Here is a 25,325-nt window from a genome sequence, read left to right as displayed (position 1 = left end):
AAATCACTGGTATATTTAAAAGGCAACTCAATGTACAGACTGATTTTCTGCAACTTGCAAACTTTTCTACTTATGGTATCATTTTTCCTAGAAGATAATGATGGATTTCTTTACAGAATCAAAGTTCTTGAGGCCAAATTAGCTCTTTTTCTGACTCCTCAGTTCTCTAACCTTATATTTTATGTCTTTATCCTTCTATCCCACACATCTTCCTTAATTTTAAAATGCTTGTAATTTCAAAGTTGTCACTGTTCAATGCTCTAACATTAAGACTTTGTTTTTGAGACAGAGTTCTACTTTGTCACCCAAGCTGGAGTGCAATGGCACGTATAGCACACTGCAGCTTCAACCTCCTGGGCTTGAGGGATTCTCCCACCCCAGCCTCCTGAGTAGCTGGGACTACTGGCATCTGTCACCATGCTTGGCTAATTTTTGTGGTTTTTTTTGTAGAGATGGGATTTCACCATGTTGGCCAGGCTGGTCTTGAACTCCTGAGCTCAAGCAATCCACCCACCTCAGCCTTCCAAAGTGCTGGAATTACAGGCATAAGCCAACGTGCCCGGCACATTAAGACTTCTTAATGGCAATACTAAAGCAATATTTTCCTACTATGTTACAAATACAAAATTAGAGTACTACAAACAGAATACTATCTTAACTGGTTTTATTTTCTCATATACATGGAGAATGGTTAGCAGGCAACTACAAATATAAAGTCTTTTTCATTATCAAAGTTAAAGATCCCTAAGGTATGACACAAACTTACGTATTTCTTCCATGACTTGTGGATCACAGTCTTTGTATTTTTCTACTTCTGCCTTTAGCTGTTCCCTTTGGTCTCGAAGTGAAGAAAGCTCTTTTGCTAGCCTAGTTCGCTCTTCCTGCATTCCAGATAGTTTTATGTTCAATTAACACAAACAAAATTCTATATGTTGTAAGGTAATACATTTTATAACAATTTCATTTTATTTCTTATAAATGATGTGCATTAGACTTTTGACATTATTTATATAAGTATACACACACAGATATTCACAGTATAAGAACAAGCTCAATTCTCATCTTTCCTGAAATCTCAAGTATCTTTTATATATATTGAATAACTAAATGGGAGTTAATATGTAGAATGGAATGCTCATAAATAGGTGAGAGGTTCATGTTAGAACTCTAAGATGACCATGTCGTCGTATGTTAGAGAAAAAAATTATACTACTTTTTGAGTAGTTTCACAAGATTATGTCTATATGTGTAAGTAACATTTTAAGACAACATCGATCATTATACAATTATCTTTAAAAGTGTTCTAGACAATTTTTCAATTTTTAAGAATATTTTAATATATCCTTTATATTTTATATACATTTAAAGAAATAATACAATTGTAGCTTGAGGCCTCCCACCACCTATTCTTTAAAGGTAAACCAGAATAAAGCTTCAAAATACAATATGATCCAATAAAAACCATTTGAAATGTCTAGCCATATTTCTCACTAGCAGGTAGAAGTCATAGTGCTATACGTATTCAATTTGTATTTCTGAAACCTGAAAAGTAAGCCCAAACAAAAACCAAATGTTGGCAAAGATTATAGTACAGAATCATAGGATAAATTCGAGGCAAAATCAAGTAAAGTTCAAACTGCCTAACACGACTCATAAGGTTGCCAGCTACCTTGTATTTTTTATTTGTATTTTTCTACTTTGCTTTTAGCTGTTCCTTTTGGTTCCAAAGTGAAAAGAGTTCCTTTGCTAGCATTTGTACAAGAGACTGCATATACAGAGCAGCACGCTCAGAAGCAGCACAGCCCAGCAGAACTCTCAGCAGTGAGGAAAACTTTCTAGATCTGCACTCTTTACTGCAAGACCCACTAGCCACATGTGGCTACTCAATATATGCAATGTGGCCACTGTGACTGAGAAACTAAATTTAATTGTAGCTAATTTTTATTTAAATATAAATAGCCACACATGGTTAGTGTATATCACATTAGCACAGCTCAGGAGAGATTTTAAAATAACTAGAATATAAGAAGATGGTCATTATTTGCCATCAATACCCAAATTATACATGCTTCAAAAGGAACACTGTCACCAAGTGTGGTGGTGCCTGCCTGTAGTACCAGCTACTCAGGAGGTTGAGGCAGGGGGATCACTTGAGCCCAGGAGTTCAAGGGCAGCCTGGGCAATACAGAGATACTCCATCTCTAAAGAACAAACCAAAGAACAAAAGAAAACAAAACAAAATCAAGAGGAGAAAAAAAGACAGGAGAAGCAAAGTGGTGAACATCCAATGTGAATATAATGATAGTTCTCCAGGTATCATGCATTGAAACAATCTTAGACAATCACTATCACTGAGATCTTTGCCAAAGTATTTAACCTCTTTGTGCCTCCAGTTCCTCGAAAGCAAAATGGAGACAGTAATGGTAGCCACCTCCCTAGACTGCTGGTAGTATTCAATAAATATACAAAATCCATTTAGAACAGTAGTTGCCTGGCTCAGAGTAAGCAGAATACACGTTAGCTATTTTTCTTCTTTACCAACAGCAGGATCACGACCATCATCAAGAATAATTAGCAGATAGGGGCTAGGTAGTTCTGAAAAGTCCTGGCTGGTAAGATCAGGATGAGCACAAGACTTCATCTTTCTTAGGAACCTTTCTGAACCACTAAACTCTTCTGATATCTGCAGGCGGCAACTATGTTTGCTAGTGGGTTTTTCCCCGCAAGATGCACTTGTTCCAGTGGATTAAAACTAGACTGGCTGACAACTTCTGGGCAAGCATATGTCACCATTAGTTGAAGGTGGTTATTGCCAGTGTTTAAAAAAAACAAACGAAAGGAACAAATAAAGAAGTGGTAGTTGCTACTGTCAACTGAAGAGGAAATAGAACAGCTTCAGGTTATGCCCAGAGTTTACTTTTCCTTGAATATTCTTCAGAAATGACTATTCTCCAATTCCTATCTGTGACTGTGCTGATGAGTCACATAAAAGAATATATGTGAAATAACTTTGAAAGCATAAAGCCGCTGTAAAGCTTTGCTGTATTACTTTCTACTATGTGACAAGTTTTCCAGTTGCTTTCTTTCCCAATCAAGTGATACAAATAGAGACCCGGATGAAATGCTTAGTGGTTCATGTTGATCTTCAATATTTTTTAAAGTCATAAATCTATAGTTTAGATAATGATGAAAATAGAAAGTGAAATGATTTTTAAAAATCTCTAACCTAATACTTAGAAAAATATTGTACTTTAAAAAATAAAATAGGTCAATATTTATTTTAAAAATTTTAAAATATTACAAGGCCAAAGACACTATGTTGATGGTTTTCAGTTTGTTCTATGCAAAAAAATTTTTTAAAAGACTCTTAAAAATTTACATAAACATTTATATAGGGCTTACCATGTACCAGGTCCTCTTCTAGGTGCTTTGCAAATATTAACTAGTTTAATCCACACAATAACCCAATGAAGTATAATAGATTTTGTTACTCCCCATTTTGCAGCAGAGAAAAGTGAAAACAGAATTTGGGAGACTTTCAAATCCAGACAGTCTGGCTCTAGGGTTTATGCTTCTATGCTATGCTGCCATATATAATAATAATAAAATCTAGACTCACAATTAGTGAATCCTACCAGGTCAAACGTTCCTATCCTTGGCTATGATCCCTTTCTCTTCTGGTAGAAATGCTTCCTCCTCACAGGAAGCTCTGTGTCGCTTACTCTAATATTTAGAATTGCCATTATTAAAAGAATCTATAGACACAAACTTACCGTTTCACATCGGCCAATTTTAGCTTTCTCAATGCTTTTCTGTAGGCTTGCATGCTTTTGACTTCCCTCAGACAACTAGAGAATCAAAAACAAATAAAAGAGCTTGCTGAGATAAACTGACATGTAGTAGTTGATGAAAACAAAGTCCGCCGGGTGTGGTGGCTCACACCCCAGCACTCGCCCCAGGCCGAGGCGGGCAGATCACAAGGTCAAGAGATGGAGACCATCCTAGCCAACATGGTGGAACCTTGTCTCTACTAAAAATACAAAAATGAGCTGGGCATGGTGGTGCATGCCTGTAGTCCCAGCTACTCGAGAGGCTGAGGTTGCAGTGAGCTGAGATTGCGCCTCTGCACTCCAGCCTGGCGACAAGAGCAAGACCCCGTCTCAAAAAAAAAAAAAAGAAAGAAAAAGAAAACAAAGTCAAACACTATACTGGGAATGAATTTCTCCAATTTGAAGAAAACCAAGGACCATGAATCATTAGGGTACACTGAAAAAAAAGAGTTTAAAAAACATTTTCTTTTTATTCCATGCAGATAGATAAAACGAATATCATGCCTTTAATCTTTTCCACATAGTCTCCATTTATTAGGTTCCCACTCCTACTCCAAGTAACTTGAGGTCTATTATTTAGTTAGAAATTGAACTTGAAGGCCAAGCACGGTGACTCATGCCTGTAATCCCAGAACTTTGAGAGGCCAAGGCAGGCAGATCGCATGATCCCAGGAGCTAGAGACCAGCCTGGGCAACATGGCAAAACCCCATCTCAACAAATACAAAAAAACTTAGCCAAGCGTGATGGCGTGAGCCTGTAGTCCCCGCTACTCAGGAAGCTGAGGTGTGAGGGTGTGAGGACTGCTTGAGCCTGGGAGCTTCAGGCTGCAGTGAACTGTGATAACCCCATTGCACTCCAGCCTGGGTGACAGAGTGAGACCCTGTTTCAAAAAAAAAAGAAATTGAATTTGAAAATCCAAAAAAATCTTTTATATAAATTCTCTCTGCAAATTTTATTCCACTTCTGACTAAAGTCTTTTCAAAATACCTGACTTATTTCACTAAGTCAATAATAAATTTGTCACTTCTTATTATTAAGTAAAGTACTTTACAAGGAATTGCATAGTTACATATTATGTTCTCAAAGAAGAAAAAAATCTGTTAGCCTGCTGCCAATTTTAGCTATGTTTTATATCTTTTTCTCTTTTTTTTTTTCTTGAGACAGTGTCTCACTCTGGCACCCAGGCTGGAGTGCAGTGTCACGATCGTGACTCCCTGGAACCTTTGCCTCCCAGGCTCAAGCCATCTTCCAACCTCCACCTCGCAGTAGCTGGGACTACAGGTGTGCACCACCACAATCAGCTATTTTAAAATTTTTTTCTAGAGATGGAGTTTCACCATGTTGCCCAGGCTGGTCTTGAACCCTTAGGCTCAAGCAATCTTCCGACCTCGGCCTCCCAACATGCTGGGATCACAGGTGTGCACCCTGGTACTCAGCCTGTTTTATATATCTTAAAAGTCATCAGTTTAAACTTTTTACTCAGCTTAGAAAGTAGATAAGTTATATGTGGAAATGGATTAAATAATACCAGCATAAGGAGACTATAGATATTGAATGTTGATTGGCATGTGGGTAGGCCTACACATCAAAAAGGACTGGTTAATTTCAGAGTGTTGGCTTCTTTTCTCAATTTTATTAATCTCACCTGGGTCTACAAGTAAACAAATAACCACAGGGAATTCCGAATACCAAATTCTCCACCTTTTGCTATAAACTAGTTAGAAATTACAGATTCATGTGATTAGGTAAGGGCCTTCTTAAAAAATATTCCACTCCTCCCTCACTCTTGAATTATAAACATTTAGAAAATAATTAATAACTGGATGGGTTTAATTTCTGTTGGCTGATTATAAAAAACTAACTGTTTACGGCTGGGCGTGGTGGCTCACACCTGTAATCCCAGCACTTTGGGAGGCCGAGGCGGGCGGATCACGAGGACAGGAGATCGAGACCGTCCTGGCTAACATGGTGAAACCCCGTCTCTACTGAAAATATAAAAACAAAATTAGCTGGGTGTGGTGGCGGGCACCTGTAGTCCCAGCTACTTGGGAGGCTGAGGTGGGAGAATGGCATGAACCCAGGAGGTGGAGCTTGCAGTGAGCCGAGATTGCGCCACTGCACTCCAGCCTGGGTGACAGAGTGAGACTCCATCTCAAAAGACAAACTAAACCGCCCCCATCCCCCGCAAAAAACAACAACAAAAAACTAACTGTTCACAATATGATCTAGTTATATGTAAAGAGTGGATAATATTTAGATACCCTTTTTTTGCTTAAAATTCAGAAATACTATCTTCAAAAAGTTGGTAGGTTTACCCTTGTTTTGGGAAATCTTTTACTTCTCAGTACGCATAAAGGGACCGTTGCAAGCTTTCCTTTAACAGTTCTCCAGTCACTGATTCTAATCCATAGCATGATCAAGATCTATAGATAATGCCAGGCAGACATCACTACAAACCAGTTATACCTCTCCTTGCGAGTAATTATCTTCCTAATTAAAAAAAAAAATTTGCTGTATGATATATATGTATGTATGTATGTATGTATGTATGTGTATGTGTGTATGTGTGTGCGTGTGTGTGTGTGTGTGTGTATATATATATATGACGGAGTTTCACTCTTCTTGCCCAGGCTGGAGTGCAATGGCACAATCTTGGCTCACTGTAACCTCCGTCTCCCAGGTTCGAGCGATTCTCCTGCCTCAGCCTCCGGATTAGCTGGGATTACAGGCACCCACCACCACATCTGACGAATTTTTTGTATTTTTAGTAGAGATGGGGTTTCGCCATGTTGGCCAGGCTGGTCTCGAACTCCTGACCTCAAGCAGTCCACCCACTTCAGCCTCCCAAAGTGCTGGGATCACAGACGTGAGCCACCACACCCGGCCGGAGTCTAGTTCTTTTAAAAAGAGTTCTCATTTATAAAATAAGGTCATAATTTAAAAGTTAATATTAGCCTGACCAACATGGGGAAACCCTGTCTCTACTAAAAATACAAAAATTAGCCAGTCATGGTGGCGCACACCTATAATCCCAGCTACTCGAGAGGCTGAGGCACGAGAATCACTTGAACCTGGGAGGTGGAGGTTGCAATGAGTTGAGATCGCACCACTGCACTCCAGCCTGGGCAACAGGGTGAGATTCTATCTCAAAATAAAAAAATAAATAAATAAAAGAAGTTAATATTCCACCCTGAAGGACCTACCTGAACTAATTAAAATATATACATAACATTTAAATTTAGAAGTAAATAATTTCTTCCAATTAAAAAAACACACATATTTTAGCATAACATTTTTCCATTAAAAGTGTTTTTAAAATAACCAGACAGGTAGACATTATCCAAAAAGTTACTAATTATATAAAAGCCAATAATTAAAGGACATTTTATATATATATATATATATATACACATATATACACACACACATACATATATATATATACTTTTATTTTTTATTTTTTGAGATGGGCTGGTTCTCTTTTTTTTTTTTTTTTTTTTTTTTTTTTTGAGACAGGGGCTGGAATGCAGTGGCCCGAACTCGGCTCACTGCAACCTTTGCCTTCCGGGCTCAAGCAATCCTCCCACCTCAGCCTCCCAAGTAGCTGGAACCACAGACACATGCTACCACACCTGGCTAATTTTTGTATTTTTTTGTAGAGATGGAACTTTGTCATGTTGCCCAGGCTGGTCTTGAACTCCTGGGCTCAAGCAATTCGTGCACCTGGGCTTCCTAGAGTGCTGGGATTGCAGGCATGAGCCACCACACCCAGCCAGGATATATACCTTAATTATATTAATTAAGAGTCTTTCAGGTACTATACATCTGTTTGGAATTATTTACAACTTCAAAGCATTTGAAAGAGAGCTCATTCAGAAATTCCTTAATTATGAAAATAATCTTACATTTTCAAATGTGAAGCATGGAATTCATGATTTGTCATTTTAAATATCTTGGTAATAGAGGGAGGCACAATCCAAAATGTGTTATTAAAGGAAAAGCTTCTGCTAATTATCCTAAGTACTGAAATAATTTGGTTCAACTCAATAGTGAAGGATTCTTGGCTCACTGCATAGTTCTTAAAATCCCAACCACTGGAAACAAACAATGAAAGCAACTCTTGTGGAGCTGCCCATGCTATCAGCTTTTCATCTATACAACTGCACTACTGCCATAGTTCCTAACCTACACCTTGGAAATAAACCAAATGTAGTCCTCATGTGATAAAAGCTGAGATTTCTAGTCACCATATATAAACTATCTGAAACAGTAGTTATCAAACTTTAGCATATAGTGGAACCCAAAGGGCTTTTTAAAGCACAGGTTGCTGGGCTCTACCTCCTGAGTTTCTGAATAGCACATCTGGGGTGGGGCCCAATAATGTGCATTTCTAGTATGTTCCCAGGTGATGCTGCTAGTTGGGGACACCACACTTCTGAGAATTAGTGAACTAAACAAGAATCTATTTTCTTACAGTAACAAACCCAACTAAAACACACAGGATATTTATATATAGAAAAATATTATCTAGTTCACAAGCAAAGATGAATTACTGCTAAATACTGTAGCCCGAAGTAGAAAACATCTTAATGTTTGTCTTTAAAAGAAATACGAAAGTCCACATTTATAAAAATAGAGAAGTGATAGCCTATATTTTTAAAAAGGCATGGGCTGGGTGCAGTGGCTCACACCACTAATCCCAGCACTTTGAGAGGCCAAGGCAGGTGGATCACTTGAGGTCAGGTGTTTGAGACCAGCCTGACCAACATGGTGAAACCCCGTCACTACTAAAAATACAAAAATTAGCTGGGTGTGGTGGCGTACGCCTGTAATCCCAGCTACTCAGGAGACTGAGGCAGGAGAATCGCTTGAACCCAGGAGGCAGAGGTTGCAGTGAGCCAAGATCGCACCACTGCACTCCAGCCTGGGAGAAAAAGCGAGACTTCATCTAAAATGAAAATAAATAAATAAATAAATAAAAAGGTATTTACCATAATATTCTTTTAAAGAGCAAAGTCTTCAACATTCTATAATGCAATTGATAATGGCAGGAGGCAGAAAAATGCCTAGGCAGATAGAGGCGGGTCCCCGGTGAAACCCCACCTCCAAGCCGAAGACAGTTTAAAGCCTGAAAGCCAAACTACAAATTAAATCCACAGACTAGATTGAGAACCTGTCTTCCCATTTGGTGGTTTTCCTCTGATCCCTACCGTTCACCTATTTTACACATACCTACCCTTTCCTAATTGGTTTTCTATATTGCTGTGCTCACCTTTGAGTGGTACCTTTAGTCTTTCTTTGCATACTCACAAACCAATCAGTATGTACTCTCCTACTCCGTGCCCATAAAAGCCCCAGATTCAGCCATACTGGGAGAGAAATCATCGGACTATGGGGTAGGGGACCATCCCCTGAGTCCCCTCTCCACTGAGACCTGTTCTGTCACTCAATGAAATTCTTCTCTGTCCATCCTTACCCTTCAACTGTCAGCATATTCTTGTTCTTCTTGGAAGCAGAGTAAGAGCTCGGGAACCGCCAATGGCAGTACAAGCTGTAACACAGGTGGGCTAAGTGGGCAGGGTACCTCCAGCAGCAGGCCTGGGGCTGAGCAAGGCCGAGGTGGGGGCTAGTGGGGTGCTGCTGGCTGTGGAGGTCTCCAGTTGGCAAAGTGGCTGAGAAAAATCTTGTGTCACAATTATATACTGTAACAAATCCACTTCCAAATTTCACTAAAGCAAATAATAATTTTTAAAAACTCAGTAACCCAGAACAAAACTGCAGCTGCAACGATAATAACTACTTATAATTAGTAAAAACAGGATTTCATCTTTATTTATTTTTTTGAGACAGGGTCTTACTCTGTTGTTCAGGCTGGAATGCAGTGGCATGATCATGGCTCACTACCCCCTTGAAATGCAGGGTTCAGGCAATCCTCCTACCTGAGCCTCCTGAGTAGCTGGGACTACAGGCATGCACCACTATGCCTAATTTTTTATTTTTATTGTACAGACAAGGTCTCACTATGTTGCCCAGGCTAGTCTCAAACTCCTGGGCTCAGGTGATCCTCCTGCCTTGTCCTCCCAAAGTGTTGGAATTACAGGCATGAGCCACCACACCCAGCCTAGGATTTCATCTTTAGATCTGAGGAACTGACAGGATGCTTCTCTTTAAATGCATTCCAGGTCACCTATACAGATAATCAGGATTGAGAAACATAATGCCAATGTTTTCTAAAGGGCTAATTCATTGCCTGGAGGAACTGACTATTCATAAGACACAGAATGATTGATTCAAGCTGGCTGCATTGGAATTCTGATTTACTCTTTTTTAGAAATTAAAAAAATGTCGAAGCATTAAGGGAAGAATATAGAGATGTTCACAGATGGGAAAGAATGCCAAGGAACAGAGAAGGAGAAAGAGATAATAGCAAAAGCAACTAGATCAGCCTACTGCTTTATCAAAATTCGTGTACTATGTTGTGGAAAAAAACAGGTTATATTTCCATTCTGCTTTAAAAAGAAAAAAAAAGCCATATAATTTATTTATTTATTTGGGTTTTTTGTTTCCTTGTTTTGCTTTGTGACAGGGTCTCATTCTGTCACCCAGGCTGGAGTGCAGTGGTGTGATCAGGATCTCCCAGACGCAAGCGATCTTCCTGCCTCAGCCTCCTGAGTAGCTACGACTACAGGTAGGCACCACCATGTCAGCTAATTTTTTTATTTTTCATTTTTTTGCAGAGATGGGGTCTCACCATGTTGTCCAGGCTGGTCTCCAATTCCTGAGCTCAAGCAATCTTCCTGCCTTGGCTTCCCAAGTGTTGGGATTACAGGTATGAGTGACTGAGCCTGGCCTTGTTTACGTTAAAATTTAAAATTTGTATCTTCTAATAAAGGTAATATTCCATTTAAAAATTAATCATAAGGAAACAAACACTGTAAAGATATATTTATACATAAAGATGGGAGCAATCTACTTGTCTCAACAATAGAGAAATGTTCATATTTCATGGCATAAATATGTCATAATTACACAACTAATGGAAGTGTTTTCAAAGTATTTTTAATGAAAAATTCCTATGGGATACAACTGAGTTTTTTAAAAGCTAGAAGGAAAACTATAATACATTGAGAGCCTATCTATGACCAAAAAAACAACAAACAAACAAAAACCACTACAAGAAAATGCACTAAATCTAAGCAATGCTTATCTGTGTTGTGAAACATACTTTTAAGTTTTCTATATAATTAGCATACATAACTAGTATTTTAAAAATTATTTTCCCGTTATATGAATATATTCTCAAAAGATTAAAATGTGAGCATTCTTGTTTTAAAAGACTCAAAGCAAAATCCTCATTTGCCTTTCCACTTCTGCACCATCCCTACAACCTCCTCCCCAGAGTGACCCCTGTAAAGCCCAGTGTGCATCCTTCTTGTCTTATTTCTTTGCTTTACATCTAGATATAGATCAATATGGATAACACTAAAAACATATAGGGGATTATCCTTTACGTAGTGTCTTACGCCTTGCTATTTTCAGAGAAATTTCCACATCTGCATATATAGTTAGGTCTACTTTGATTTCCTTTTTGTTGCTGTTGTTGTTGAGATAGAGTCTTGCTCTGTCGCCCAAGCTGGAGTGCAGTGTTGTGATCTCGGCTCACTGCAACCTCTGCCTCCCGGGTTCAAGCGATTCTCCTGCCTCAGCCTCCCGAGTAGCTGGGATTACAGGGGCAAGCCACCACGCCTGGCTAATTTTTGTATTTTTAGCAGAGACGGGCTTTCACGATGTTGGTCAGGTTGGTCTCAAACTCCTGACCTCGTGATCCAGTCTCCCACTGTTGCTCAGGCTGGAATGCACTAGTGCAATCATAGCTCATTGTAGCCTCAAAACTCCTGGGCTCAAGTGATCCTCCTGCTCCAGCCTCCTGAGTAGCTAGGACTACAGGTGTGCACCATCATACCCGGCTAATTAAAATTTTTTTTTTTGTAGAGACAAGGTCTCACTATGTTGCCCAGGCTGCTCTCAAACTCCTGGCCTCACGCAATCCTCCTGCCACAGTCTCCCAAAGTCCTGGGATAACAGGCGTGAACCACCAAGCCTGGACTCATTCATTAAAAAAAAAAAAAACAAAAACAAACCAAACACTTTTATGTTTTAGAACAGTTTTAGGTTCAAAGTACAACTGAATGAAAGGTATAGAGATTTCCCATATATTACCTAATTCCACATATGTACAGCCTCCTCTGCTATCAAAATCCCACACAAGATGGTACATTTGCTACAATCAGTGAAACTACACTGACATCATTATCATCCGAAGTCCACTGTCTACGTGAGTTCAAAGTCTTTTGCTCAGTGGTTGTGGGAAACAACTCTCCCTGCCCTCTGGATTCTAAACTACATAGCTACAATGAGGCAAACAGCCCAAATTACTGCTGGCATCCACCTTGTCATCATGAAGAAAGCCAACCTGAAGACATGACCATCACACAAAAGGCAAAGCCAAGATAAATGCAGAGAAATGCAGTCAGAGTCTTAAATGATGTCTGAAGCATGCTCTACCATTTTTTCTTTTCTTTTTTTTTTTTTTGAGACAGGGTCTCACTCTGTTACCCAGGCTAGAGTGCAGTGGCATGATCGTGGCTCACTGCAACCTCAACCTCCCAAACTCAAGCAATCCTCCCACCTCAGCCTCCTGAGCAGCTGGGAAAACAAGTATGCACCACCACACTGGACTAATTTTTGTATTTTTCATAGAGGCAGTGTTTTACCATGCTGCCCAGGCTGGTCTTCAACCCCTGGAGTCAAGCAATCTTCTTACATTGGCCTCCCAAAGTGTTGGGATTACAGGCATGAGCCACTGTGTCTGGACCATACTCTACTTTTGAAAAATTTGAACTTAAACGAGTCATTAAATCAATCTCCCCTCTATCTTTTAAGCAAAGTAAACCTGGATTTTCTGCCTTTAACACAGTAAATATTTTAACTGTTACAATGCACAAAGCTTTAATAATAATCTCTTTCATATAGTGCTGGCCAACTATGAAGGCTGTGAAAAATTTTGGGAGATATCAAATTTAAAACATCCCATTCCTCTATTTTGGGACATACAACAAAGTGTCCAAGAATAAGAGTGGCTGGAATAAAGTAATGCATGCCAGGAAAGCTATTCATTCAATAAGCATTTATAAAGTACCCACTACATATACAGTTACAGTATTATTGGCTTAGATCTTTTCACAAAATATAGCTGGGTAATGAACAATTTAAGGTATTGCTTTGCATGTAGTGAGTACTGGATGTTTGTTGAATAGTTTTGGATTAACTTATTTTTCATTACATGCTGTAAGACAGTAGTCATTAAAAGAAAACACTCTGTGAAGCTAGCAAGAATACAGCATATTAATGTTCCACTTAACCAGAGGGTTAAATTTCCAGCAATCCAACCCTGAGGAACACATTAAGAACCTGGAAATAAGAAATGTAGTCCAGAAATCCTAAATAATGGACACAGAAAGAGTATGAAAATCCCATCAAGTAAGAAACATAAAGGACAAGTGAAGCCACTTAATAAGTACATGCTGAGACACACATAAAATAATGCCTGCTAAAGATAGGACCACAATCAATTACAATGTGAAAAAACGAACTGTCAGGCAGAGTCAGAGCCTAACAAGTGACTAGTACCTCAACTAGATATAATAAGACTAAAGTAATAAAAGTAGAAATAGGCCGTGCATAGTGGCTCACACCTGTAATCCCAACACTTTGGGAGGCCAAGGTGGGAAGATCAGTTGAGGCCAGGAGTTCGAGACCAGCCTGGCCAGGAGAGCAAGACCCTATCTCTGACCAAAAAAAAAAAAAAAAAATTAAAAATTAGCTGGGCATGGTGGCATGCACCTGTAGTCCTAGCTACTCAAGAGGGTGAGGAATGAGGATCACTGGAGCCACAAAAGTCAAGGCTACAGTGAGCCATAATCGCACCACTACACTCCAGCCTGGGCAACAGAGTGAGGCCCTGGCTCTTAAAAACAAAACAAAACAAAACAAAAAAAAAACCAGAAGTAGAAATGGAAATATGGAAGAAAAAAAGCAGGCAGATTTTAAAAGGAACCATTTTTAACTTCTAGGAAGGATTAAAAATATTAAAAAGTAGTTAAGAGATATGAAAGATCCAACAGAAGCCTAACGGTGTCAGGACAATGAATTTAGTTGTGGCTACAGTCAAAGGCTTACGTAGAATCCAGTTAGAAATCATTCAGCTATTTTGAGAGTCAAAGACATGCAAAATCCAACTGATGCCATGAAGGAAGTTACATACAAACTTATGAATGTTTACAGACTGTTTAGACCTGAGAAATGGGTTCTCCTATAACAAATCCAGAGATGAGGGCTAAGTTGCAGAGGCCACTAATTGTCTACCAATATCCATTCTTTCTTAGTAACAGGACCTCAGACAATAGGCCTAGCTAAAAACAAAAACAACAAGAAACTGTATTTCCCTAACTACTTCAAATCAGGTGTAGCCATATGACTAAGTTTTGTCCAATAAAATGGGATCAGATGTTGGAAGCGGATGTGCCCTTTACCCTTCCCTCTCTCCTTCGTGCTACCTCTGTAATAAGGACATGATGGTGAGTGCTTCAGGAGTCACAACAGCAGTCTGCTAGGGAGGGCAAGTAATCTTTGTCTCTTTTTTAGTCTAGAGTTCTTCCAGTCCACTGACTGCAATTTCAGCTTCCTGTCCCTTATCCCAACCAAGGCCTGGAGAAATGGACAGAAAGAGAGAGGAGGTAAACGAGACAGGAAATACACTTAACAAGTATTGTTGTTAAGATGCCTCAGTGTTCTCTGGGCCTAGAAGATATTTAAGCTAAATCCTTTTATGCCACACTTCTGGGTTCTTTGTGCGTGTCCCTGTTGGACACTCCCCAGTTGCAATCCACATGATGTAGAAAACACATTCTATTTTTCTGGCTGCTACCCACCATTCCACCTCTCACCATCCGGCTTCTTTGTTTGCCCCCAATCTCCTTCCAGCCTGGGTTTTCAGAGATTCATAGTACACAGACTCTCCGTTAGGTTTCAATGCCCTTCTCTGGGACAGAATTTAACGCAGCTCGAGGTGAGCTCTTGTTCTCTCACTTTTGTGTGTGGGTCACATGCAGTCCATGGAAATATTCATATACTCAACAAATTTCAGGCTTGCTGGCTAAGGTCCTACTTTTACGTATTATAAAAACTGAAAGAACCTCCCAACAGATCTACATAGATGCTAAAGATCAGCAAAATTATTTTCACGTATGGAATTGCTTTTTTCCTATTTTTTTTCCAAGAGCATTGAGAAAGAACAGGCCTAAAAGTTAGCCTATTCAGTAGTCTCCATCATGTCACTAAAGTTGTCTAGGCTGAAAGTTTCTCATACTTGATTCAGTTTTACTCCTGGCATTTCTGAATGCTTATGAGAATTAAGATTGCCCACCACTGAAATTTCTAATGAAAATATTGTTTAATTACTATTTTAAATGTTTTAATGTAATGTTATTCAGTTCCTTTAATTTTATTAGAAGGCATCAATCTAAAATAAAACAAATTATTTGCTAAGAAACACCAGTTAAGAGTTTAAACTCCAATTTCTACTTAAATAGAATTAACTTAAAGATTTAAATTTCTATTTAGATCAGGTTAAAATAAACTTCCCATTAAATTTATAAAGTCTGAGAAATATTCAGTGATTAGAGTACCTGACCATAAAGGTTTTTATCTTTTTAAGAGAATAATGCTCTTACTTTTCTACTTCTGCCTCTTACAGTAGAATGGTTCAAGAGGACTTGGATTTCAAAAAATTAAAACGGCAAACTAATGCCTTCCCTTCCATAGGCTATATAGCTAAAGAAGAGCGAAGAAAGCAAGCGAACACATTCTAATGGCAAACTAGCTCAAGAGTTGTGAGCAACCCACCAAACAAAGATTGATGGTAAACCAAAGTGTTAGAGGTTATCTGAAAGGTGAATGCATATAGCTTTAAAAAATAACAATTAATATAATTTAAAACTGAGATTGCTTTGTTTTGGATCTAAAGTTAAGCTTTTTTTTTCAAAAAGAGTTATCGTGTACAAAAGTTATGGTTAAGTAAATATAAATACTGAGGAACCTGAACAAGGCCCTGTATCTGAATGTGATGAAATACAGGCCTGGATGTTTAAACCATGCCCTTGAGTCAAGTAAGAGCTAGACTTTAAATGAAAAGAAGCACCCTCCTAACAAGCTTATTTTTATGAAACTTCTCTAAGTATATAGCCTGGTGTGGTGGTGTGCACCTGCAGTCCCAGCCACTTAGGAGGCTAAGGAGCGCTTAAGGCCAGGAGTTCTAGGCTGTTGTGTGCTACACTGATCAGGTGTCTACACTAAGTTTGGCACCAATATGGTGACCTCCTGGGAGTGGGGACCACTGGATTGCCTAAGCAGGGGTGAACCAGCCCTGGTAGGAAACGGAACAGGTAAAAACTCCCATGCTGATCAGTAGTGGGATCATGGCCATGAATAGCTACTGCATTACAGCCTGGGAAACACAGCAAGATTCTATCTCTTAAAAGAAAATTATATATATATATGTTTGTTTATTTTATATATATAGCAGCCAGAGATGTTATGAATATTGAAATTTTAAAATTTATAAAATATCGATATGCTTTGGGGGCAGCAAAACAGCCCAAACAAATTGAAATTAAGGCTATTCCAGGAAAGAATATATATAACTTTGACACTCTGCCACTACCTGGTAGCAGCACCAAAATTGTACGCCCGGTTTTTTGTAGAATAAATCTTTTCAAGGTTGTTTGATTTGGGGGGAGTATATTTTTGAAGAATGGCTGCCACAAACCTGTTATCTCATATGAAACACTGAGTGTTTGGGAATGGGAATTCTATAGCTGTAGGGTCAGCCTTCTCAGGTTCATCTACCAAATAGCTTCAACAGCAAAGGAGAATCATTGCTGGAGGAAGGTTTGGAAGCCCAGCCCAAAGCTACCTACCACAAAAGCAAAACAGACAATAAATATAAAAATAAATCTCTGGCCGGGTGCAGTGGCTCACGCCTGTAATCCCAGCACTTTGGGAGGCCGAGGCGGGTGGATCACAAGGTCAGGAGATCGAGACCATCCTGGCTAACACATTGAAACCCCGTCTCTACTAAAAATACAAAAAATTAGCCGGGTGTGGTGACAGGCGCCTGTAGTCCCAGCTACTTGGGAGGCTGCGGCAGGAGAATGGCGTGAACCCAGGAGGCGGAGCTTGCAGTGAGCCGAGATCGTACCACTGTACTCCAGCCTGGGCAACAGAGTGACACTCTACCTTAAAAAAAAAAAAACAAAACTCTGATGTCTTAAGTTATACCACACAAATTCATATAAGCTTCAGAGTTGTAATATTATACTTTTCAGCATTATTTAAAATAACTTACCAATAAAAATATCTTAGTTTATTTACCTTATTCTCCCCCACAATCTTTGAGTCATTTAATTTCAACAATTATATATCTAATTCTGGATTATCCAGGTCAATAGAGAAGTAATAAGACAATTCAATTTAGAAAAAGTGACTTTTAAGTGCACAGAGATATAATCTGGCAGATCCTGTTAGTTGCCTCTCCAAAGCCAGCCCTTCTTTGTTAACAGAACTACAATTTCTGTTCAGACTGAGGTGGTAATGTGCTCAGAGGATGGTCCCTTCCCAGAGCATGAATTTTTTTCACTTAGATCCTTTCAGTGTGAGCAAGTAATTCAGATCTGGCCAATAAGACATAAAAGAAAGCCTACTTGGGACAGGAGGCATTCTGGGATATTTCTCCTGGATAAAGAGAGATGTCTAAGAAGACAGTTCATCTTTCTTTCTGCTTTGACGTTGTCATGGTAGGACATAGTAGCTGCAGTAACTACTTGCATGTAAAAAGGAAAATCCAAAAAATGCCAAAAAAAAAAAAAAAAAAAAAAAAAAAAAAAAAATCCAGTCCAGACCTCCGATATCAACGTGTGGTGGGATTAACCAATCCTGAAAAATGCTACCTCCAAATTTGTTACATAAGATAATCAACTCCTATTATTTAAGCCAACTTTGATCTACTTTTCTGTTATTTGTGGCTAAAAATATCCTGATTCATGCATATAAAAGAGAAAAAAAATTATATAAAAATGTCCACAGTAATTAGTTTTGAATGACAGAATAACAGACCATTTAATTTTCTTTATTCTTTTCATCTACAGTGAATAACTTTTTTTTGGTGTGGGGGGATAGGGTCGTGCTTTGTTGCCCAGACTGAAATATGTGGAACAATCATAGCTCACTGTAGCCTCAATCTCTGGGGCCCAAGCCATCCTCCTGCCTCAGCCTCCTGAGTAGCTGGGACTACAGGTGTGTGCCATGACACCTGGCTTTTTTTTTTTGAGATGGAGTCTTGCTCTGTTGCACAGGCTGGAGTACAGTGGTGTGCTCTTGGCTCACTGCAACCTCTGCTTCCCAGGTTCAAGCGATTCTCCTGCCTCAGCCTCCTGAGTAGCTGGGATTACAGGCACACATCACCATGCCCAGCTAATTTTTGTATTTTCAGTAGAGATGGGGTTTCACCACGTTGGTCAGACTGGTTTCAAACTCCTGACCTCATGATCCACCCATCTCAGCCTCCCAAAGTGTTGGGATTACAGGCGTGAGCCACCACACCTGGCTAATTTTTCTTATTTATTTATTTTGCAGAGATGAGGCTTGCTATCACCGTCAAGCTGGTCTCAGACTCCTGGCCTTAAGCCATCCTCATCTTGGCCTGTCAGAGCACTGGATTACAGGTGTGAGCCACTGTTCCTGGCCTTTTAGAATGGCTCTGTCCAGTTCAGACTTACTTAAAAAATGGAAATATCAATACTTTAAAATAGAATATGTAGCTTTTGTGGTTTTTTTTTTTTTTTTTTTTTCCTTTTCTTCTTCTTCTTTTTTTTTTTTTTTTTTGAGACAGAGTCTCGCTCTGTCGCCCAGGCTGGAGTGCGGTGGCAGGATCTCGGCTCACTGCAAGCTCCGCCTCCTGGGTTCACGCCATTCTCCTGCCTCAGCCTTCCGAGTAGCTAGGACTACAGGCGCTCGCCACCATGCCCAGCTAGTTTTTTTTGTACTTTTAGTAGAGACGGGGTTTCACCGTGTTAGCCAGGATGGTCTCAATCTCCTGACCTCGTGATCCACCCACCCAGGCCTCCCAAAGTGCTGGGATTACAGACGTGAGTCACCACGCGCAGCCCGCTTTTGTGGTTTCAAAAGTTCTCACTTGCTAATGTCATGTTAGAGATACAAATATAAAGTATGCTAAATCGGTGGAGAGAACAGATGTTTAATCTATAGACACTTATACATACACTAAGAAAGCTGACTACTCTACTGAAGTCCCTTATAAGAAGAGAGTTGTTAAGGATAAGGAATACGGATTGGGCTCTTTCAGAGACTCCATACAGGTATATTTAATTAGCAAAGGAGTCAAAAAACACCAGTTGTTATCAACAGCACTTTGCACATGTTGGGATATGATTTGCCAACTGGTGAGACTATTCCAGGTATGAACACAGAATATACGTCAGCTCTGGGGAGAAAAAGTAGTCTAGGACAGTAAATAGTCTTATTTGCTAAAACGAACCCAAAAACTTAGGCAGCATTTCTCCAAAGTGTATTCCATGGATCACCAATCCCTCATAAAAATGGGTTGAATGAGATTCACAATGCATGCTGGCATATTAAAGCTTTAGAAAAGTCAAACTAGTTTATCTTTTTCAACCCACGATTGCTCAAATTCCTTTGATTATAGAACCCCCTTTTATGTAACACTTATCATATATCCATTCCACAGAATTACTTTGGGTAATGCTGAGCTCAGGCCCAGCAAAATATAATTCAGGTAAGGTAGTAGAAAAAAGAGTTGAAAATTCACATTTAATTATTCCTATATAATATGTATTTCTGAAGCTGAGTTCTAGAAAAAAAATCAAGATTACTAAAATAACTATTTAATGGAAACCACCTTTTCTGCTGTATGTGTAGACTGGGAGTCAAAGAAAAGGTATGGGCCAGGGAGTAAGACTACTGGACCCAGTACACAATAGCTGGGACAGAAACAAGGCTGTGATATATTGATTTATGCATTCACTCAAAATTTATCATGTTTCTATATGTTTCAGTGTGTCTCAGAGACTGCATTCCACGTGGGAGATAGAAAATGATTAAGATATAGACCCTGCCTTCAAAGAAAGTCTGCCACAGAAACAAGGCACATAAGGACTTCATTTGAGAAAAGATATATATAAAAGACAGTCACAGCACAAAAAAGTATTATACTCTGCTAAGGAGGAAGGGATTAAAAAACTTCCAAGTAAAAAGAACAAGGCACATACAACTATAATTAGTCCATTATAGACAAAGAAAAAGAAAAAAGCCAGGCACAGCATGTAAATGGCCGAAGTTAAATTTGAATCTAGAGAGTCTAGGTTTAGAGTCTACTCCCTTAAATCACTGCGCTATAGTGCCCTTCACCCTTCAATTCTCTTATGACTCCCACAGATCTTTCCAGCACCAACTTATACATCTCCTTAACTATAAAGCCTTTTCGGAAGCAGAACTGACTTTCACCCTCTTTTGTACTATCATTATTTTTCAGCATTGCATATATCACATCATATTGCAATGATTTGTTGACATGGCCATCTCTTCATTACAGTGAGAGGTTCTAGAGAGCAGAAACTACCTAATTCGTTCTTATGTCCCTCTCATCAATCACAATGCCTGCCATAGCAAGCATTCACTAAACATTTACAGAACTGAATAAACTTCAGTAGAGATGCCTATTTTTATTCAAAAACATTTCAAGTTGTCTACACAGCCCAATAGTGGACCTACTCTCGATGCACTCAGTTTTAGCTATAAAGAATTCTATATACTCACTTCTAAAAATTGGTAAAAAAACAAAACAAAACAAAACAAATACTTAAGTTGTCCTAAGAATATCTGTTACTGTCTTCCCTAAACCAATACACAATATCTAAAATTCAGCTTAGTATGGATTTCAAAATGTAATTCTTATCATAAGCCAATCCCTAAAAAATATGTCCCCAAACTACCTTCCAGTGGCAATAAGTGGGGTATAAACCAGAACTTGGATGAAGAACGAAGGAAGAGGTCAGCAGGGGAAAAAAACAAAGTAAAGATTTTGATTTTCATAATTCTGACCCATTAACTTTAAATAAAACTCAGTCAAAAACCACTACATAGACTTGCTGCCATATTAATAAAATTCTCCAAATTAGTATAAGGTTTTTGTTAAGAATAATTTCATACCCTTTATTTCCTTTAATTTTCATTCACTTGTCAAATATTTGAATCTACCACATGCCAAAAACGGGGCTAGGTACTGATACAAGTTGACTAAGACATGGGGTTGAGTAGGCCAACAACTGTAGCATAGTCCAGTAGATTAGAGTTATGCTCGGGGTACCACAGCACCAGAGAAAAGGAATACGTAAGTCAGAACAGGAAGTGTGGAAGGGACGGACAGGGGTACAAATACAAAAATAAATTTTGGAAATTCTATTCTTTTTGGAAAAAGACTAAAAAGTGTGTATTTCAAGTCAGTAGTGGTCAGTTACCTCCTGTACTGCCAGGTGACTCGAGGGGAATAGCAGGTTAGACATAATAGTTACAACATTCCTCTTTCCTGGCTGTGTGCACATCACAGGACCCCACGCTATGTCCACTAACACAAGCCAAGTAAAATGGAGGAAGCCATTCCCTTGAAGTTGAATTGTTCTTTCATTCTTAAGACCAAGTTATTTGGGAGGGGCAAACAAGAGAACCAGAAGATGATGGGAAGAACCTATCCTTACACATTTTTACCTTGCTTTTCCTTACAAAAAATATTCAGAAAGACCACAAACACACTCACTCCTTCTCTCTTTCAAGTGTGTGTGCGCACACACCCACAAACACACATTCACACACACAGTGACTAAATCATTACCACACAGGGGAAAATCAACAAGTTCCAGCTAAAATTCTAGAAATAGCTATCAAGACGAAAAAGTCATCTCTTGACTTTCAATAATTTCTATATATTCTTCAGCATACAGAGAAATGTCATTTTACTTGGAAGTTTCTACAACATAATTAATCTTTATAATTATTATCTGTCGAGCCAAAATAGCTGCTTCACTATCATCCAAATACTAAAAAAATTTACATATATTTCAGGAGAACTAGCAGATTAGAACATGCACTACCACTTTCATCACTTCCACATAAAGCTTTTCTTGCCCATTAAAATTATTAATTTATGTTTAAAGTCTTCAGAAATGCATCTGTGTCACAGCTAGAGAGGTTAGTTTAACAATTATTTTTCCAAGCCAATACAAAGATTTATTTCAGCTTTGCAGAAATAAATTACTACACCTCAAATTATTTTCAGCAAAATTCAATCACATATACAGGGAAGGAAAATTTTTTGCTTAATATCAGAATATAACAGCTATTTTCTAAGCTTACATATAATCTAATTGTTTTAAGCAATGAGGTAAGCAAAAGAATATAAAAACATTCTGACAGGAAAACTTCCAGCTTCCTCTGCTTGGTGTACATGTACACAACAAAATTCAACCAAACACTAAAACACCCCATATTATGGCCTCCATTTGATTTCCAACCTTATTTTCCCATTACTACATAACACAAAATTGCATATCCTTTCCAAGCTGGTCACCAACTATCCACTAAATGTAATCTGCTTTAAAGTTTTGTTTATCTGTGGTTACAAACAAGGATTATGGAGTAAGAATGCCTGGATTTGAATCTTGCTTCATCATTTACTAATACTGTCACCTTGGGCAAGTTATTCAATCTCTTAGTGCCTCCATTTTCTCTTACATAAAATAGAGTTAGTAGCAATACCTACTTCATGCAAGTGTAAGAATCAAAGGATATAAAACATGCAAAAGCTCTTAAAACTGTACCTAAATGCTCAATAAATATTCCTTCTGTTTTCCCTTGGGAATTTCCTCCATCCATCTAAACCTACCCAATTTTCAGCTCAAAATAATCATTTCTTTTTTATTTTATTATTATTACTTTAAGTTTTAGGGTACATGTGCACAATGTGCAGGTTAGTTACATAAAATAATCATTTCTAAGAAGTCTCCCATAGCTATATAAATGTATAAAAATCCTGCCATCCTTTAAATTTGTATAACAATTAGGACCCATAGCAAAGACAGTATTTGGCACTGAGTATACATTAAACATTACACAGTTAAATAACTGTTTCCAATAAGTTAATTAACTATATCAGGAATTTATTTTGCCTTACGAATTAAAGTGTAAATTCTCTGGATGTGAACCTCATATTCTATTATTTTTATATTGCCCAAAAAACTTAGCACAGCACATGCACAGAACAGCCACACAGAAAATAACCGCCAAAGTTAACACAACTAATGGGCAGTTGCTGGTTTGCTTGCTATCTTAGAAGATGTTAAAGAGAAACATTAATTATAACCATGAGGCTTATAGACTGTATTTAATAATGATCAACACATACAACCTAAAGGCAAGAGAAAAAAATGTTTCCTGATTTTTCAGATTATAAGAATGTCTGTTCTCAAGGGACAAGAACATTCCTGCACATAATTGGAATCACTGGCAGAAGAGAATGATGAAAAAAAAAAATTAAAGACTCTCCCCCAACCCCCATCTGGAAGTAATTAACAAGAAACTCAAGGGAAGTTAACATTATAATTTGGCAATATGTAGAATAAGCTGATCTTTACTATAACCTCAAGTTTGGAACCTAGTTCAATCCAACATGAACTGAGTGGCTTCTATCTTTATGTGAATCCCACCATCTCTCGAAGCATTTTTCATCTCTAATGCTCATTCAGGCAGTTTGGCATGTATTACTTTTCACTCATTTTACTCTTTCAAGTGTATATATCTCGTCTTCAGCACAGGTTACAAGTTCCTTCTTATAAAGTCTGGACCCTGACCTCTACTTTTATGAACTACCTTCAGTATCTGGTAAAATGTTTTACACACAACAGACCCTCAAATATTTGTTCTAACTAAATGAATAAGCTTACGGTATATATTCCTGAGTGAATACTGATTTAGCTGATCTGTGGCCACCATATACTGAGTGCCTAAAGTACCAGGCATCTTACACATACCACTTAATCCTCACTACAACCCCCTTGAAGTAGGTGTAAGCTTTCTTTCACAAACTAGGAAACCAAGGATATAAAGGCTTAAGATATTTTTCTAATATTGTACAGCTGGTCAAGAAGTGAAGCTGTGATTTCCATCCATGTCTGCTTTCTAACTACTTCTCTTTACATGAAGCCATATTGCTTCTCTAAAATGATAAGTGATCTTCAGAATGATGGCTGAGGGGCACAGTGTGATACTCTCATGACTTCTCCATATCCAGTTAAAGATTAAAGTAGGTTTTGGTCTGCGAAATGGCATTGAGGTCATTTTATTTGAGTTAAAAAATATAGTTATCTATAGCAAATGCCAAGGGCTATCAACCTTTTACAAATGACTTATCAAAACCTTGCTCTTCATTTATTTCTGGACTGCTTAGAACAGGAGGTATAGGATCTACCTATGTGTTAGCCTCTGATGTGACTTCGACTTATGAGCAGGTGTGTCAGATTAAGCTTTGATCTCCAGTATGTGAGAGTGGGGAAAGAGGGCCATGTCACAAAATACACTGGATGCCAATTCTCTCATTCAGAATTAATAAACACTGACATTAAGCTCAATTTTTTAAAAGTTAGATTCACTGTACTAACAAGAATTCCTTGCTTAATTCTATTAAGATTTGGCAAGCTTCCCCACTTTCTAAGTAGAAATTATGTGAAATCCAGAAGTAAAGAAATAAAAACCATATATTTGACCTTTTCCCTCAAATGCAAAGAATTTCTCTGAAGTCAACCAAGAAATGCTGAATCAGCCCCCATTATGCCTAGTTTTAGGAAGAAATGATTGTCTGGTAAGAAGGTAAGTACTTGAGGCTCAATAATTATTTGTTGAATAAATAAAACACAGTTCTTGTCCTCAAGTAACTTAGAGACTAGTTGAGATAAGATGGCAGATTTAACATAACTACATAGGTAATCACACTAAATGTAAACGGTCTAGACACCCTAATTAAAAGGCAGAAATTGTCAGATTATACAAAAAAAGCAAGTCCCAACTATATGTAAGAAGCTTACTCTAAATATGAAAATACAAAAAGATTAAAAGTAAACAGAAAAAGATATGCCATGCTACTATTAAAAAAAAAAAAAAAGATTTCCTATAGAAAGAGTTACTCAAAAGAAAGAGTTCCTATATAACACCAGAACAAAGAATATTACCTGGAGTAAATAAGTCATTTTATAATGATAAATACTTCAAGGGCACATAATCCTTAATGTCTA

The 25,325-nt window shown here is 38.2% G+C and overlaps 1 protein-coding gene across 8 annotated transcripts in view; it reads right to left on the bottom strand.

The window, feature by feature from the left end:
• Positions 1 to 25,325, bottom strand: part of MND1 (meiotic nuclear divisions 1) — a 70,667-nt gene that overhangs the window by 17,226 nt on the left and 28,116 nt on the right. For 7 of the 8 annotated variants that reach the window (XM_054484836.2, XM_054484837.2, XM_054484838.2 and 4 more), the window contains 2 exons: positions 3,774 to 3,848; positions 767 to 881 (listed from right to left, as the gene is read on the bottom strand). In XM_054484836.2, the coding sequence (XP_054340811.1) occupies positions 767 to 881; positions 3,774 to 3,848 (190 nt within the window). The remainder of the gene's footprint in view (positions 1 to 766; positions 882 to 3,773; positions 3,849 to 25,325) is intronic. The other variant, XM_054484841.2, reaches the window with a different exon arrangement.

Source organism: Pongo pygmaeus, chromosome 3 (genome assembly GCF_028885625.2).
Source record: "Pongo pygmaeus isolate AG05252 chromosome 3, NHGRI_mPonPyg2-v2.0_pri, whole genome shotgun sequence".
In the NCBI taxonomy this organism is placed as follows: Eukaryota; Metazoa; Chordata; class Mammalia; order Primates; family Hominidae; genus Pongo; species Pongo pygmaeus.
Note: the sequence above shows the minus strand (reverse complement) of the source record. Positions and strands in the feature narration are given on the sequence as shown.